The following is a 17,964-nucleotide window of genomic DNA, read 5'->3' as shown; positions in this document are numbered from 1 at the left end:
CTTTATCCTTACTTACAGAGTCCGTCAAATAGTGCTAGAAAACATTAGACACTATGGGTCAATTGCAATGAACTTATGATTTAGTTCGGAGCTGCATACTAAGTTGAACACTACTGTAGGTAGTACGGTACTGTCTTGGGATCATTCCCTTGCACAATTGCAAGGAAATAACCTGTGGAACAGAGCTGGAGACCAGCTGATCCTATTCTTAGAGCACTACTATGAATTCAGCTGTTGTTCTGTCTGATCTTGAATGTTTGCGTTATTCATACCAGTAAGCTAATATGTGAACCAACATTAATATACAGTATATATATATCACTGTCGTATAAATAACTGAATGATCATGATAGTTTAATGTTAGTTATAAATAAATAAATATATGTATGCTTACATACTCCAGATGAAGGTACATAACTAGCTGTTCTATAAATTTTAATACGTCTTAGAAATGAGTCCAGCTGCTGTTGGATGCTGTTTGAATTTGATCATACGGCATATTACAGTGGATTGGAATTTAATTGGTGAGAGAAAACATTGATAATTCATTTTTTTATGATAGACGTGGGCTTCATTTATGTATAAAAATATTGCTAACCTCATATAGGTTATAAACCTCATACACTAAGTTTCAAGTCCTGTTTTTGTTGCATTCATCTAAGAGTATTTCTTAATTTATGTCTGTGGATCTTGACATGATTTTTATAATGAGCCTGATTTCCTGAAGTTTAAGCTACTGGAGGCTTTATTTTATATACCTGTACTGTACATTTAACTACAGAAGATAGTCTATAGCTTAGTTTATTGCAAGTATAGTAACTTAGTCCTGTACATTAGTAACCTCTAGAGGGCAGCAGCTGTTACTTTAAGTTTATTGCAATTGAGTACATCTTTAGCATGGAGCTGGGGACTAATTTCAGCCAAGTCCTTTGCAATTGGTATTAACCTAGACTTAATACCGATCTTGAGTACTGAATATGGGATCATCCCCAGTTAGTAAGTGCTTTTCATGTGTTCCAATTTACCCTAAAAGATTAAGTGCATTATCCTTAACAATATTATTTTTTCTATACAGTTAGAAGAATTGTCATTGTTTTTTAATATAAGCAGGTAAGATCACAGTGAATATTTAGGAAAAGGATATATAAATTCTATTTTAACTGATCACATGTATCTTTCTGTTATCAGTGTCAGTTTGTTGTTTATCATACTAGATGCATCCTCTGACTTTTTGTCTTAACAAATGACTTCTGATTACTAATTAATACAGGAGCATACACCAGAAGCATGTCAATTTGGAAAAAGTCATTGAGTCATTTAGAAAAAGTCCACTCACAACAATTAATTGGCATGGCCAACATCATTCTCAATAGAAAAAAAAACAATTACACAGAATGCAGTTTAAAGGAGATTTTAAATTATATACTGTATTATACATATACAAGATTAATAGATTATTGAAAACCTTTCAGTTTAAATTGTCTATTTAAACAATTCAATATTGTGAGAACAGTATATTTGGCAAAACTGTGCCCATTGTCTACCAAGCCTTCTGGTTTCCCATTAAATTAAAGCATTTCTAAATGGCCATCTTGTAATTCTTTTGAATCCTTACTTTACCAAATGCAGTGTGACAGATTCTACAAAGATTCTGGTAAGTGTATTCTTTACTTAGGCAGGAGCAAATAAAGTTGATCAGCTCCAAATCCAGGCCCCCGTGTAAAAACCTCTATGCAGCTCTGTGGGGAGTTTTTGGCAAAAATTCCATATTTTCTCTAAAAAACTTACTTGTCAGTTCTTAATGACAGTTAGGCTTTACTTCTTGAGGAGCTAATCAGGGATGTGTATGTATCACACACTGGAATTCTCACAGCAGGATACAGCTTTACAGGTTCATGCTCTTAGATTCACGTACTGTAGCCACGGAGATTTCATTTCCGAATCATGGGACCTTGTGGTATTGGTTTGTAGTTCATCTTACTCCCAGCAGGCAGCCATCTCCATTACTAAAGGTACTCAAAGGTGTTGGTGACACGCTGTTGAGCCAAAGTTTCTTTGAGGAAAACTAAACCAAGTGAGGGGTCCCTACTTTGGGTTTAAGTTCAAGGACAAGGATTTGTATGTAGAATAGCAACAGTAGGAGGGTTATTTTAGAGTGTGTACTAAGGGATTGAAAAAGTATTTCAGTTAACCTGAAGTTCTAAACTTGAAGAAGCACTATTTTATGAAGGGATTGTGCTGCCTTGCAATAATATGCAGAAATATGTGTATTATATTTAGGTCCATTGTACATTTTTGTGTAACCTGTGTTCCTTTGTGTTCACAATTTCTGTGCCAGCAAAATTTTTCTATAAAAAAGAAATTTAAAAGGCTGCATAGTCACGTAAGGGATTAAATTATATTGATGTTATCCTGATTTAGTAATTGTTCACAGAACTACCCAGAATCTTTTTACATTAGCATTTAATTTACTTTTTACTTACAGTATGTTGTCTCGCAGTCTTCAAGCAACTAAATCTATTGCATTTAATTTACATGTGAATTGTATTTGTTATTGTATATTGTACAGTTAAGATTTCAGAAACATGAGCAAATGTGGGTTACGTATCTTAGAGACCCAGCAAAACTAAAACGAGGTAAGCTTTTTAAAACATCTGTATTGGTACATACAGAATATCCTACCAAAATCCCAACAAAATATTTGAACAAAACAATCTCATAAATCAGTAAAAATAACATTGTTTTGCACACATCACCCTCGCTAGCCAACTGCAAATTACAAAACCTTTTCCTTTATGGTTTTTTGATTTGGTTCAGTCTAATTGTCAAAAACAGTACCATTTATATTTGTTAGTTTTTTTCCTGCTTGTTTCTTTTATTAAAGTAAAATGATGCCAGCAAGATAAACATCCATGCTTTCCGACTAAAAGGTTAATAAGGGGGAATTATTTTACAAAACTCTTTTACAATCTCAACAAATATTATAAACTTCATTGTTTTTAAAAATGACATTCAGTTTATCTGTGTACCAAGCAAACAAACCAAAGAGATTCTAAAGAAGAAGCAGCTTTTATTTCTTTAGGAACACGTAATAGGTTTATTCCATGCTGAAAACAAAAGAAAGGAAGCAAACTGTTTTGGCTATGGAGCCTTGTTCGGATGTTTTATTTCTTTATTTGTAGAAGGCTATGTGATAACTGACATAACTTTTGGCATGTCTATTTTTGTGGTGTCGGATTAATGGAATATTTAAAAATGGGAATCCCAAAGGATACAGATAAATATTTGGATGGGTGTTTCAAATATACAGTATCACATAATGTTAGTCCATCAGCCTTTTTCTCAGAGGGACAGAAATATCAAGTTACCACCTAAAAATCCTTTGAGAAATCATCCATACTTATTAGTCTCATCTACCATTCCAATACAGTACAGTGTACAATTTACTTTTGTTTAGTCTTTATTTTTGTTTCTGTTTTATATTAGTTTAAGCAACTCAAAACCTAAATCTATAAATGACGTGCACAGAAATGATCATTTTTTCACATATGATAACATAACAATGCCTGTGGTTTTAACAAGTATGTAACTTTGATTTTGTAAAATAAAGACAAAAATAAATTATATGTGCTCCTTACAATTTTTTTATATAGGACTTTTACACCTCTTAGGTTTAACACATTGTTTCGATTTTCAAAAGCACTTTTATTCATATTACACTTTGAATTAACATTTTGCCCTGTTCAGTTACAATATTTTGAGACAATGTATCTAAAGATTTGTTCATTCTTTAACTGTTTCACAATAATAACAGTAATATTACATTAACAACTATAGTCGTATAAAGTCATTTCAAAGCAAGTATCAAACAACAGCTAAACAGAAAAAAAATATTCCAAAACATTACACTTAAAAAGTGTAGTTGGTAAACTGACAGTTTCAAATATAAATTTCTCTTAAAAGTTAAAAATAAGCCTTTACTTAACCTTATAATTTCCTTGAGAACAGATTATTTACAATGACAAACTGACTGAGAAGCTAACACGACTGCTGCACAGAAAAAAAATCAAAGAAAGAAAATAATTATCATCCAACCTTCTATAATCTGATGATTACTTACTCCATAGCCTATCCTGACATCAGGGGGCACAAGGCAGGAATACACCCTACACGGGTTACCGGTCCACTGCAGGGCACACACATAGTTAAACGCTTGTTAACACGCTTTTCCATTTTAAAAAGGTGACACAAAATGGATATAGGTCTATAGCAGTTGAACTTGAACTTGAACTTGAACTTTATTGTCATATGTAACCAGTACTGGTACAATGGAATTCTTACTTACAGAAAGTCTCTCGATTGTAAAACAAGTGTAAAAAACAAAACAAAGTGCAAACAGTGCATCAAGACAATGTACAAACAATAGACAATGTGCAAGTAAACATGTAGACAGTTTGAATGTAAACAATACAGACGTGTAAATAATGACTGGAGATGTGCAATAGATAAGAAATCATAAAGAGGTAGATGGTGATGGTGTAGGTGTGGTCCGAGGGGGATGGCTAAATGTGTTCGCCAGTCTCACTGCTTGTGGATAGAAGCTATTGAAGAATCTAGTGGTAAGTGTCCGTGTGCTCTTATATCTCTTGCCTGAGGGCAGTGGGGTGAAGAGCTCATGCCCGGGGTGGTGACTGTCCTCTGTGATGGCCAGAATTCTACCACGGCAGCGGTCCTCATAGAGCTGTTTAATCTCGGTGAGACCGCAGCCGATGATCTTGTGGGCCATATTGACCATTCTCTGCAGTGCCTTTCTTTCTCGCGAAGAGGTGTTGCCATACCACATGGTGATCGGGTATGAGTTATCATAACCTATGATAAGAACTTGCCTGCATCACTCTCAGCAGAATCAGCATTATTTTAAGTATTGTAAATAAACGGATAAAGTAAATTTTTAATTGTGAAAGCTAGGGACACCATCTTGCCTTGCAGGCACATGTATAAAAGGGAAATAATAAAACATCCCAGTAATCAGGATATGTTGAGTGGGGTTTCTTTTTTTCTTGGCACTACAGTACGTGGTTTTCAGATTAAATGAGATTATTGTGTAAGACACAAGCATGTGTTTATGTGCACAACTAATGTAGAAAACACATCTACTACTATTTACAAATATTTACAATATGTGTGTGTCACGATCGCTACTCCCCCTCTTAAGGGCGCTCCAGCCCTTCCTAGTTTTCCCCCATTGCTTACACCTGTTCCTTATTCCAGCCCCTTTTTAGTTCCACCTGCCCGAGGCTTCTCATTGAATCCTGCTTCGTGAGAGCCCGGGGGTCCTGCCGCGTCTGGCTCCGTCATGGTTTTAGTTTTCTGTTCCTGATTCCCTGTCCCGCCGGTCCCGACCCGGTTCTGGTTTTTAATTACTTTGGATGGATCCCCTGGTCTTGGACTCAACCTCCCGTTTTGGATTCCCCCTTTGGATATACTCTTGGATTGTTCGCCTTGGATTCACTCCCCCTGGACACCTGCACTCCTCGGACACGCCCCCCATCTCCAGACCCTTCTCCTGCATGACTATTTTCCCTGTTGTATCCTCACAATTCCGGATGGTGTCGTCCGCATAGGGCCCGGAAAGAACTGTTCGTGACAGTGTGAGTACCTGTACTCGGTATTCTACACAACCAAAACGTAGACAGACTGTCCCAGTGTCATCCTAATGAGACACAAATTCAGAAGGAGACTAGTAAAGTCACTTATCAACTAAGAGGCACAAACCTCCTCTCTAAACCGACCAGATGGAACTTTTTTCCTTATACCAAATACACAATTCAACATAGACAGGTTTTTCTCACCTGATAAGACACCACACAAAAATACCTGGATATCATTTAACTGACTAACTGACTTTACCAATGAGGTGCTTATCTTCCCTTGCACTTGTGTCTGGTGATCCCACTCTTGGTGCTCTCTTTGCCACAGGAAGGGCAGGTGGCCCGGCCCGCCGCCGTGTGCATCAGGGTGTGATGCAGACTTAGTCCTCTCTGGGTGTCGAAGGAGCGACCACAGCTGCAGGTGAATGAGGAGGTGGGTATAGGCGGCCTGTAGGGCTGGACGCCTTCAGACTTCCAAGCTGTGAAGGAAAACAAAGTGACATTAAAAATGAAATCTACCTAGCCTATCTAGCCAGACCATAGGAGGAGGTGTTTCCACTGCTGGATGCACTGGCCAGCCTGGCTAGCCCAACTCGTAATCCGCTATCCATTGGCCCAGCTTACAACATACAGTAGCAACTACATGAGTAACATAGCAACTATGTCGTTAACCTAGCAGGAACTAGTGTGCTGGGAAAGTAAAGCAACAGATCAACAGAGGTACAAAGTCACAACAAAATTATGATTATATAGGACATTTAAGCTTTTAAATGTAAAAGACGTCTCACAGACTAAAAGCTAATAAACTTCCTTTGCTTTTTGTAGTTTTAACAAACTTTGTTGGTTTTATACATTTCTTTTTAGTTGGGTTAGTTGGCCCTGCACATAATGATTTTTAGATATTAATAGAATTTAAGAAAATAAAGAAAGGAATATTATAAAAATGCTCTTATTTCAAGTACTGTCATCAACTTATGTAGGGGTTAGTTTCTTGCATTTTTATATTTTTTCTGTACTGCATACATTTAAAGCTTTCTAAAGCTTTTCTATGTGCATTAATGCATATAGAAAGATGTTCCAGATGTCCTTTTAGCATACCCAAGCATTAAAGTAACAAATCAATGTGTTTATACTTGCACTATACTTTGATAATGAGTCACCTTTTTCATATCTATTTAATATATCATTTTCTTCACTGCTCCAGTTTCACTTTTCACATCAAATTTACACCTGCTAGCCAAGGTTATATACAGTTTAAATTTACAAGAAAAAACAAATGGGCTACAAAGAACAGTAAGTAGTTCTGTTACATATACTACACAAATGATTGTACGTGCCTCTGAATTTTTATTTTTTAAAGAGGTTGCTACCTAGGGGCTGCTGAGAATATGTAAACTATGTACTACGTAACTCAGTGACTACCTGTATTCTGTTAAAATTCCTTTACACTGAAGTCTGTCGGTTTAGCTATTCTAGCCATGGTCCTTACATTAATTTCACTGATAATAAGCAACACTAGCATTCAAAAATCTATCATACAAAATACAGTGAATAGACTAAGTATCCCACTCTGATATTATCTACAATTAAAAGACATAGTTAAATTTCTTCTTGTGATTCATGTTGTAGTAAATGGTAGTAGACCACTTTCCTACACTTCAAGGACTATATGTCCCTTGTTCTCACCTTGTGGTAGAGTTAATCTTTCACTGGTCTGGTAGTTCTGTGTCCAGTCATATAAGGTGGATGTGATTTGGGAACTTGTTTGAGAATCAGCATCAACTCTAGTTATTAACCATGGATTTCTGCTCTGATACAACCCCAGATGTCCTTGGCAGTATAGGAGGTGTCGGGTTATCCCACTTTTAGTGCTCTCTTTGCCACACTTAGGACAGGTGTCTCTCCCTTCTTCTGTGTGCATCTGGGTGTGATGGAGCTGGAGCCCTTTCTGGGAGTCGAAAGAGCAACCGCAGCCTGGCTCACTGCACGTAAACCTGCTTGGGCCAGCAAATTGAAGGGACTGGAAACTGAATATTTTCTCATCTGAGAAAAGACAAAAGAACCACAAAATCAGATTGTTTGTCGAATACAAGGAATACGGATATTGGGAATGGAAGTAGTCAGACGAAATTGACGGTATGAGCTACTTCTTTAGGTTTCCTAGAGGCTCAGTCACTTGCTCATCTTAATCTGTCAATCTGTCATTGGTGACAGCAAAGAAGCCTTCTACTGCATTTTCCTATTCATTCAAAATGTATTAAAGGTTAGGAGCCCATATCAAATCCAAGAAAGAAATAATGAATCCCTCCATTCCTCTCCTCTCACCTTGTGCTTTAGAGACTATACTTGCAGGGTGAGAAGTCTGGATCCTGTTTAATAAAGTTGATGTAAACTGGGTTAACGAAGGATTTCTGCTCTGATACAACCCCAGATGTCCTTGGCAGTATGGGAGGTGTCGGGTTATCCCACTTCTAGTGCTCTCTTTGCCACACTTAGGACAGGTGTCTCTCCCTTCTTCTGTGTGCATCTGGGTGTGATGGAGCTGCAGCCCTTTCTGGGAGTCGAAAGAGCAACGGCAGCCTGGCTCACTGCACGTAAACCTGCTTGGGCCAGCAAATTGAAGGGACCGGAAATCAACTCTCGTCTCACCAAAGAAGAGATCTGTAATAAAGCAGAAAAAACATTTGACATTTTCAAGGAAAAAAACTTAGCAAGGTCAGAAACGTCCAGGAAAAAGCAAATACTGCATCATTGTACCATAGGAAGTGGTTAGGAATCCAATAATGGAAATATAGAACTTCCATTCTCACCTTCTGCCATACGAACTCCAGTTTCTGGCTGCTGGTGAATCTGGTTCCTGGCTATTAACTGTACAGGTATTTGATTTGATCTTGTAGGCTCAGCCAGATATCTGTCCCTTATTGGAATGTCTGTAGATGCTGCCTGATGATCAACCTGTGGGTATTATTTATTGAATCAGAACATACTGTATACCATTCACTTCCTAAATGTCCTATGTACTAATTCTCAAAGTATGAGTTCAGTTCATTTAAAATGACAGAAAAATATTTATGATGAGAGGAACATGGCAATTTTCCTTTTTGTTTTGGCTAAAATGCAGAAAAAGGTTTCTGGAAGTAAATACAAAGGTTCAATTATGCCTATCTGTAGATATACAAAAAAGAAATTAAATTAAGTTATACTTAGCAATACTTTTGGAGAGAGGGAGAAAAATGCTTTCAATTTTCTTAAAAACATTTTAATTACAGTTAATCAAAATGAGGTGATACATATCCTTGAAGGTTTCAAACTCAACATTAACTGAAATTAAAAAAGTAATGGGATACGTACAGCAGCCTTCTCTGAAATACATTTCAGAAGCTCTGTAATGCGTTTTTGTGCCTCCAGGACTTGTTCAGATAGTCCCTCTATTGTGATAGAACTATTTCTGCAATGGAGCCTGACTCTCAGCTCTTTCTGGATGGAGGCGAGTTGCTCTGGTCTCAGCTGAGCAATCTGGGGGTCTTTTAGACATTGTTGTTGTTTGGCACCCTGGAAGTCTGTTTCAATGGCTGCTCGAGCTTTCTCCACATCTGGCATCCTCCCAGTCACATGGATCTTGTGTGCTAGAAAATGAAATGTATTAAAGCTGTAGGAAACTAAGGACGATATCCAGCTTTTTGTATAACAAGTACACAATAGTATACTGTACTTATATATATGGATTCAGAAGTCAATAAGAAACCCTATTTTTGTATGCTATTCACAAGGTGTGTAGTAATTATCTTACAATAGTGATAGCTAACAGACTGACTATGGATGAATAGATACATTTGTTTGTGTCTAACCAAGAAGAATTTATACTAATTAAACGGACCTTCTCCAGGACCATTCCTGACTTCCATGATGACAAGGCATCTAAGGGCTTCACAGTACTCCTCCAAGGTAGCTCTTCTTTCCTGATCCTCAAAGTAATCCTTGGTCCAAGGCTCAACCAGAGTCAAGGATTTCCTCACAAGGGACTCCAGATCCTTTGTCACAGTCTCCTGGGCTCTCTGTACTTCATCTCGTGGACCAGACAGTATCACTTCCAGCTGGGATTGTGACCCAGTCTTCATCTTCACCTAATGAAGACACGCGGTCACACAGAAAGTTACAGTATGGGGCTGAAGTGAAGCAGATAAGCACCTCACCTAACTCACTGCCAGGCTTTTTAAAGCCTTGGGGTACACACCATACCGTTCCCCATAAAACAAATATGTTTTTATACAGTATAAATTGAAGATATATATGCATCTGTTATACCAGAATATAGCTTAATAATGATTAAAAGAACATTCTAGAAACTTCTTAAGAGACCACCCCTCAGAATTATATTAATTTTACCAAGTGTTAGACTTAAAGTGTCAAATAACTGTCTCACCTTAGTTTGTATCGAGCTTTCCCAGTCCATGATTTTCTGAAGTTGAATTCCTGCTTCCATTAAATGTGGCTGCCGGAATTGCAGGACTCTCCTAGCAAGAGTATTGTGGCGTAAATAGTTTTGGATGCAACAACATGCAGTTTGCAACTCTGCTGTAAATCCCACTATCACCACCAAATAGTTGGTGTCATTCTTATCTCTCATCATGTGGGCTTCCACCTTCTTTCCATTCACATTCAACCCTTGAAAGATACTGTCCATTAGTTCTTGCCAGCCCCTCTTTTTAGTAGCTGCTTGGTTAGCACTACTGATTCGGATGGCTTTCTCCTTAACAACATCCTTCAGGATTTTCACCACTCTCTCGGATTCATCCTCATGAATCCCTGTCACCACTAGGGTGCCATCTTGACATTTCAAAGTAGCCAGCATCCCTCTGGGGTCAAAGACTTCAGCAGAGAAAGCTTCCAGGTCCAGTCCTTTTAGGAAAGCACACTGGTACTTTGAAAGTTGGTTTTCACATGCAACTTGTAATTTCTGTTCAGAGATTTGCCCCTTAAGCAAACTCATAGCCATGTTAATGTCCTTCAATGGTCCCTTGAACACTAACCTTGGTATATCCCTAAAGCTTAAAATTGAAACATACGGGAATTGATCTGACAGCATCTGCATGAACCTGCGGATGACTCCGAAAACTGTTTCATCTGAAGAAGGTTTCCAATTTTCAGAAGTTATCTCAACGGCTACATTCCAGTTCAGAAACTCCTCCAATTCTTTAACCCTCCCTACCAATACTTGCAGTTCTTTATAAAACCTAACAGAGGGCAATGCACTAAGAGCAGGGGCATATACTTTCCGATTTATCCAGGATGTGAGTTCTACAGTTCTCACACCATACAGTTTTCTGGCTTGCCAGTAGATATCCATGAGAGACAAACTGCTCCTCCCAGAGCTATCTGGTTCCACTAGGAGGCTAGGTAGTTGTGACCCATGGAAAATGCTAAACTTTAAACTCTTGGCAAAGAGGTGTCTGGAAATATCTTTGAAAGCCTCCGCATGGTCCTGAATGTACTGTATAAAATAGTAATCGTCCATAAAGCAGGTTCCAATTATTTCTAGAAAGAAAAAAATAGATAAATACCGATAAATATTTAAAAATGAAATCAAAAGTAAAATAAGTAGTTAATGCAATTCACACTTTGACTTCTTCCTTATGAAGAGTTTTAAGTGCAACAAGTTACTCACTTATGAAAAAGAATTACAGCGGGTGTTTACATTCGCACACCATTGACATATTTTAGACAATGTGGGAAGTAATTGAAAAGGCACATAAAATGCAGGATATATTGTTTAAAGCATAGACATTAAATCAAAGCATGGGATGTTGAAAATGTATAATGCACAAGTGAGTGATTCTTATTTTGTCCCGCCCAGTACACCTAGAGGGCCCTCTACTTTCCTCCTGTTCCTAGTTTCCTGTGATTATTCTTGTCTTTCTGGTGTGTCTTGTTGTGTAGCCTATTTATTTCCAGCTTCTGCCCTGTTACTCGCTCAGCATTGATGTTCGGATGTCCTGAAACCCGCCTAGCACCAGGTCGCCCCACGTCTGCTACCTGAGGGCATAGGTTTCTATACGGCATTTCCTGAACAGCTGACCCTGGGCTAACCCCCGTCTCGCCGCTACGCATAGGGTCTTTTCGCTCTCCTGTCCTTTCCGACATCGGTGACATATTTAGAATAATGTCTACAATGTGTCTTTAAGATAACATATTGTTGCTCTGGAACCAGTCCAGAGAAGAGCAACCAGATACATTCAAGGGCTCCAGGGAATACCCTGCCACTGACAGGGTCTGAATCTTTTTAGTCCTCAGCAGAGAAGCATGTGAGGGTACCTGACTACAAGAATTAAAAACCACTGACGGGCAGACTTTAGTGGATATAGTAAACATAAAGCAGAGGACACAAATGGAGACTATTGTGGAAGTGCATTTAAAACTGAGAACAGGAGGCACTTCTCTACCCAGAGCACTGAGACTATGGTACAAGTTACCCACCCATATTGCAAAAACAGAAATGCCCTTAGAATTGGTAAGCAAATTTTCTATATATAGCTGTTCCCCTCAAAAATGAGTAGCTTTACACTTTTTTGGGATATGACTCAGGATGATAAGCAATAGTGACCACATAGAAAGTGCAATAATGACAACCAATTAAAATCCTACATAATGAATTGAGTATGTTTTAAAAAGAAGTTCATACCTGAAGGCTTTTCAATGCCTTTTAACACCTGCAAAACAGAAACACAAAAAACAATCTATGTCTATTTCTTTGTTTTGACTGGGAGGTGTTAATGAGTAAATCATTATTTAAAATTGTTTTGGGCACTTTCAAAGTCCACATCATTATCTGGTTGTAAAGAAATTATTTTAATCTGATTAATCTGCATCAATATTTGCAACTAATTTACATGACATCTCATTTTGCTATATTTTAAAATAAGTATTCCCTTAATTTAATCTAAAAGCTTTATTGATATAAATTAAGTTTTATGAATCTAGTGTAATATTACTATACAGTTAAATGATCACAGAAAATACACTACAAATGTCATTTTGTTTATCCATTACTTACATTACATTGCCTAATGCACTCTAACTGGTGCATTCATAAAACGTAAGAAGACCTGAGATGAATAACTATACTCTTTGGGCTGAATTACTATTGCGGAGATGAAAAGAGAAAAGGAAAAGGCTACAAGGTGCTAAGTATTAGGAATTAGACATACATTGGATTTCTGTAACCAACAGATATTTGAAAACCAAATATAAGAGAAAAAATATAAGCGAACAACAAAAAAGTACAGAGTATTGTATTTAGGAAAACAAAATACACTCTTCTTTAAAAGCATATGAGTAGCATCCTTATTTGTGTGGGTTATAATTAGTTAACATCCACAAGGACTGTCTACAAGAGAGAAGCAAAGAACACGGACAGTTATAAATGGAAGTGTAGGGTCCACTCACATGAAAAGGACAGAATTCAATAAACATCCTTTATTGAAAGCAACATTGACAATGTGTTGGACCACAGACAATGCTTTTTCAATAAAGGATTCTATTGATTATATGCATGCTTACATTAATAACCTTTGCCTTCTGTTTAGAATACACTAGAGTGTTGCATGAAGGCAATGCATCTTGAAGGGATTTAATTTTTAACAGTTTACACAACAAAGCAGATAGAAGGTCCCTTTAGTAATAGCTAACCTCTAAACACCCTTAATGAAAACTGGTGATCCTCCTATCCAATGATGGCATTAGATAATTAAGTTTATCTAGATTATCAAGTTTTGTTTTAAAAATAGGAAATTGATGATTTTTTCTTTTATACCCTCTAATTTTAGGGTGACATTGTGATGCAAAGTACGAGGTATTGAAATGGTCCCTGCTTACCGTAGTTTCTTCCAAAGTTCCACACACCACTTGAGCCAAGATGTCTCCTTCTGGGAAGGGAAAGCCTTCATTGGGGAGACGATCAGCCGTCTCCTTTTGTATTTCAGAGAAAAGGTGCCAGCTTGCCCCCAGGCTTCTCTGTAGCTGTATGACCCCTTCATTTTCATCAGGAAAAACCAGGTGCACAGACACAGGTGCAGGTAAAGTGGAGAGTGTTGCCCTGCTGAAAACCTCTAATTCTGATACCAGAATTTCAGCTTCAGACTGAAAGCACTGTGCATTTGTTAATGGAAGGCAAATAGCCAGAGATGCCAGGCCATGGTGCTTCACATATTTTAGTACAAGACTGATTGCACTTTGAATCAGGGACACACAACTGCTGCACTCCACAACATTCCAGTGAAATGTGATGACCCTCTGTAGTCTCCCTTTGGTGGTCAACCGTCTGTGAACAGTTAGTGTGACTTCTTGCTCTTCATCCACCACTTGCTCAAAGGTTCCCAGTTTTGTCTTCCTGCTGCTTGGCTTTACAACTACATCAGACTCCAGATGGAGAGTGTCACCCACACAGATGGAGATCTTTAGGCCTTCTGGTGTCTGATAAATCCCACAGACCTGATTAGTAGCTATACATTCCTTTGGAAAATTATTTTTCCCATTCTCTCTGATGCTAACTTGTTTATGCCTTATTTCTGATGCTGTCTTAGTATTTCCTAATATGGTCTCTGAAAAAACACCTCTTTCCTGTTCAATGTTTGTAACATCTGCATTAAAGACCTTTAGTATCTTCAGTTTATTCCAATCAATGGAGTCTACCACATCTGGTGGTATTTTGCATTCATTTTTCAGTCCCTTGGCACTGAGGGCTTGTCTATGTGAATCAGTGTCCACTCTCATACCTCTGATTCCCAACTTGTCCAAGCTTGGGCACAAACTTTTATCTGCTAGAGGCAGGGCCATATTACAAGACAGTTGGTCCAAGAGCTGTTCTGATTACTTATTTAACTGTGCTATTCCTCCACTGACAGGATTTTCCTCTAGGAAAAGAATATACAAGAAAATGTTTAAAAGTCACCAAGATAAGCTTAACATATTTGTATTACTTATGATTACATTTAAAACTACAGAAGCGCATTGCTGCCACCAGTGGGACAAATCGCCCCCTTATTATCTCGTAATTTTGAGATAGCAATGATTACTTCGGTGTATGTACTGTACAACCTGTTACGCTGTGCACTGAATGCATCTAGAAACTACCGTGAACTTGGCTAAATCTTTCGGTTTCATGGTTGTGCTAATGTCCAGCGCTTCAGAATTAGTACGGATTTACTTCCGACTGGGGTTTAGTCATAAGTATCCGAAAATTACTATCTCGTAATTACGACATGATTTTCTCGTAATTATGAGATAACTTTGTCGTAATTACGAGATACAGGGCGAGGATTGTTTCTTCCTTGGTGACAACAATGCGCTCCCGTATAAAACGAATGTCTCTTGGGCATTATATTTTAGTTTTGTCATCCTAGAATATATTTTATTACAGCACAAATCGAATTAAAGATACTTATCATTTTGAGCAAACAAATCAATTAGTAAACTATTCTACCAAATTACCTACAGTTTGTCTCAAAATACAAATATCTTAACCGGAAACGTGAAACGCTTGCAATAACCTGCAAACACTGTAAATAAATTAAACTTTGGAACACATTATGAATTATTCATTCATTGGCATACTGTACATTGAAAACATATCTAAAATCATACACAGAAATATATTTTTCTCTTACCGTATAAGTCTTCTTTAAGCAAAAAAATCGAGGTATCCTATCAAATATCACGCAGAATGGATAGGATTTCCTTCTTCATATGCGAGTAGTTCCAGACTTTCACGAACTAAATAGTAACTTTCTTTCAGTTTCGTTTCTCGGAGTCGGATTGCGTAAATACATACTTAAACACGAAATAGCCGACTGTCCAAGTTAGAATAGATAAACTGTTCAGAAAAAGATTAAAGTTAAATACATCTAAGCTATTTGGTATTTAGATTTAGATATTTAGATTATTGTATGAGCATGAAATGATATATTTAACAAATGTGAAAGGGGCATAAATAAATCCATTTGATTATTCCAACAAAATCAAATTATCAAGTTGCACAGATCAAAGAAATTAAGGCGTACTGTGCTATATGGATGTGTCATTCATCACATCAAATGTTAAACCAAAGTGTAGACTGCTTGGTTGTAAAATAACCCCATGAGTAGGGGTGCTAAATCCTCTTGTCCTAACTAAATTCCTGGCCTACTCTAAAGCTTGTCCTTGTTACACTTGGTGAAGTAATTTCTCACTTAGTGCTAGCTGCTGTGCATTTCACTGGTGAATGAAACTGCTTTTCCTCAGGGGTGAGGTGATGCGAACACCCTCCTCTGCCCCCATTCCAGTGGTGTTTTGCAGTGGCAATGTCATCAATGCCAGCTACAGATGGGCTGTCCTCTTCTTCCAGTCTCTCTTTTTCTCTCCAGTTCTGTATAAATGGAGATACAGCATCCTGTTTGCTCAAAGGCATTCAATTATTTTACAATAATAAGTGAAAACAGTGAAACAATTAAAATTCCATAAACCACATTTCATCATAATGCCAGTTGCTGCTAAACTGCAAGTTTAAAAAGCATTGTTTTTTGCCACTTTTTTTTTTACAGCATACACAGGGCGATGACATATAAAAAGATCTTGGACAAAGCATCATGAGGATATTTGAGATCACTAAAGGTGTGGCAGCATGTGAACCCCCCAGATGTCAGCATTTTCTTAATCTTGAAACATCATCTTGGAAGTGTGCTCAAGGCTAGTGCTCTGTTGATGACTCAGATATACAGAATACAGTACATACAATTTGAGATGCCAAAACGAGCTCAGATACACTTTTGAAGTATTCCAAAAAGTGTTTATGGAGTTAGATGGACTTTATCTGTCCTCCAATGTGCAAAGACTAAAGAACAAAATGTGCAACTTGATTAAAAGTAATAGTAATCTAGTGCCTGAAAACACAATGTCATGACAATTTGCATGATTTCTTCTTAGCTTTTATTTTCATCTGCATTTACTTATTTATATTTTGATTTAAAACCTTGAACATCATAATGCAAAATAAAAAATACTACATACTATTTTTGCTCAATGACAATTACAAGCTGCAGAGAATTGTGTTTAATGCAGAGACATGTTACCCAAGAAATGTTTTGCAGCACATAGATGTTACTTCCATAACCCTGAGAGCTTGGGTTGTTCAAATCTGGTTGTGAACTATATGATTGCTGTTGAGTGGCTTTTATTTAGATAATGTCGTCTAATTCTAGGGAAAAAGATTGAAATGTCAAAAAGGGAAAAAAATCATATCATGCACTAAATGTCAAGGTTTATATAAATTCAAATGTATTAGATGTTATTCCTCATTCAAACCACCAGGAAGCACTATATTCAAGTAAAGGAACAAGTAAAGGTTTACTCCATGCTGAAAAGATTATTCCATACTTCTGCTGCGACCCATTATGCCTTCCGCTAAATCTTTTTCTAGATCTCTTCGTCATTCCTTCTCCTCCTCCCTGCTCTCACCAAACCCTTTTTCAGCATGGAATAAACCTTTACTTGTTCTTTTGCAGCCTATGCATGCTGACAGAGCTACCTACTTAAACTATGTTCAAGTAAAATAACCAGCGCTCTCCTTCTATGTAATAACCAACATTCCACATGATAATGGGATGAGAAGTGGTTTGTACTGTTAAAGTAATTTGTGTTAAATGATTGTAATAAATTCCATACATCAATTTTCTAACTGCTTCATCCAATTCAGGGGAGAGAGAGAAAGGGAGATAAACAGAGAGGGTGGAGAGACAAGCAAGATCTGGAGAAAGAGAAAGAGAAGATGGCGAGACCTCCATATACAGTATAATGTACAGCAGGACGAAACAGCTAAATTCAGGGTCAAGTGTCATTGGGAAGCAGTACAGTTCAGCTCCAAGGAGGGGTGGGGGGACAAGCTAAGGCCATTCGGATTGGGAAGACTAGCTTGCCGTTAATAGGACAATGTTCCTAATCCGGTCTTTTGTTGTATGACAGGGTAAACTTGCATGTAGTATACAGAAAAACCTATGCAAGGGATTGCTCCTTGGTAAGTGGCCACGAAGAGTTCACTGATGGGTTTAATGAAGGACACTGGCATTATGCATGTTTAGAACATACAATTATTATACAATGATCGAATCCACTAGGCGGGTGGCACGGGGGCATAGCAATCATGGCTGTTGTCTCATTACTCTTGAGCCCCAGGGTTGATTCCAGATGCAGGCACTTTTCTAAGTGGAATCAGCATGCTCTTATTTTGTCTGAGCGAGCTTTTCGGTTATAGTCATCATTTATGTGTCACTTCAAACCTTGTGTC

At 37.7% G+C, this 17,964-nt stretch overlaps 1 protein-coding gene across 1 annotated transcript; it reads right to left on the bottom strand.

Moving 5' to 3' along the window:
• Positions 1–3,050: 3,050 nt before the first annotated feature.
• LOC148674369 (uncharacterized) lies at positions 3,051–15,435 on the bottom strand. Its single transcript, XM_088627054.1, has 10 exons — positions 15,314–15,435; positions 13,524–14,560; positions 12,331–12,358; positions 10,075–11,186; positions 9,529–9,775; positions 9,003–9,277; positions 8,462–8,606; positions 7,977–8,312; positions 7,338–7,694; positions 3,051–6,130 (listed from the first exon to the last, which is right to left on the bottom strand). The coding sequence occupies exons 2-10, from the start codon at positions 14,481–14,483 to the stop codon at positions 5,922–5,924; spliced, it is 3,669 nt and encodes a 1,222-aa protein (XP_088483180.1). The 5' UTR covers positions 14,484–14,560; positions 15,314–15,435; the 3' UTR covers positions 3,051–5,921.
• Positions 15,436–17,964: the final 2,529 nt, after the last annotated feature.

This window comes from Lepisosteus platostomus, chromosome 3 (genome assembly GCF_059453375.1).
Source record: "Lepisosteus platostomus isolate fLepPlt1 chromosome 3, fLepPlt1.hap1, whole genome shotgun sequence".
Taxonomy (NCBI): domain Eukaryota; kingdom Metazoa; phylum Chordata; class Actinopteri; order Semionotiformes; family Lepisosteidae; genus Lepisosteus; species Lepisosteus platostomus.
Note: the sequence above shows the minus strand (reverse complement) of the source record. Positions and strands in the feature narration are given on the sequence as shown.

Bases quoted from the DNA above. Each gene is read 5' to 3' on its own strand.
- LOC148674369 (XM_088627054.1), bottom strand. From the start codon at position 14,483: ATGGCCCTGCCTCTAGCAGATAAAAGTTTGTGCCCAAGCTTGGACAAG. The intron at 8,607-9,002 runs GTACGTATCCCA...TAATACCCACAG, and splicing joins GTATTTCAGAGAAGGCTGCT to GTTGATCATCAGGCAGCATC. The intron at 8,313-8,461 runs GTGAGAATGGAA...GCTTTATTACAG, and splicing joins TGGAGTTCGTATGGCAGAAG to ATCTCTTCTTTGGTGAGACG.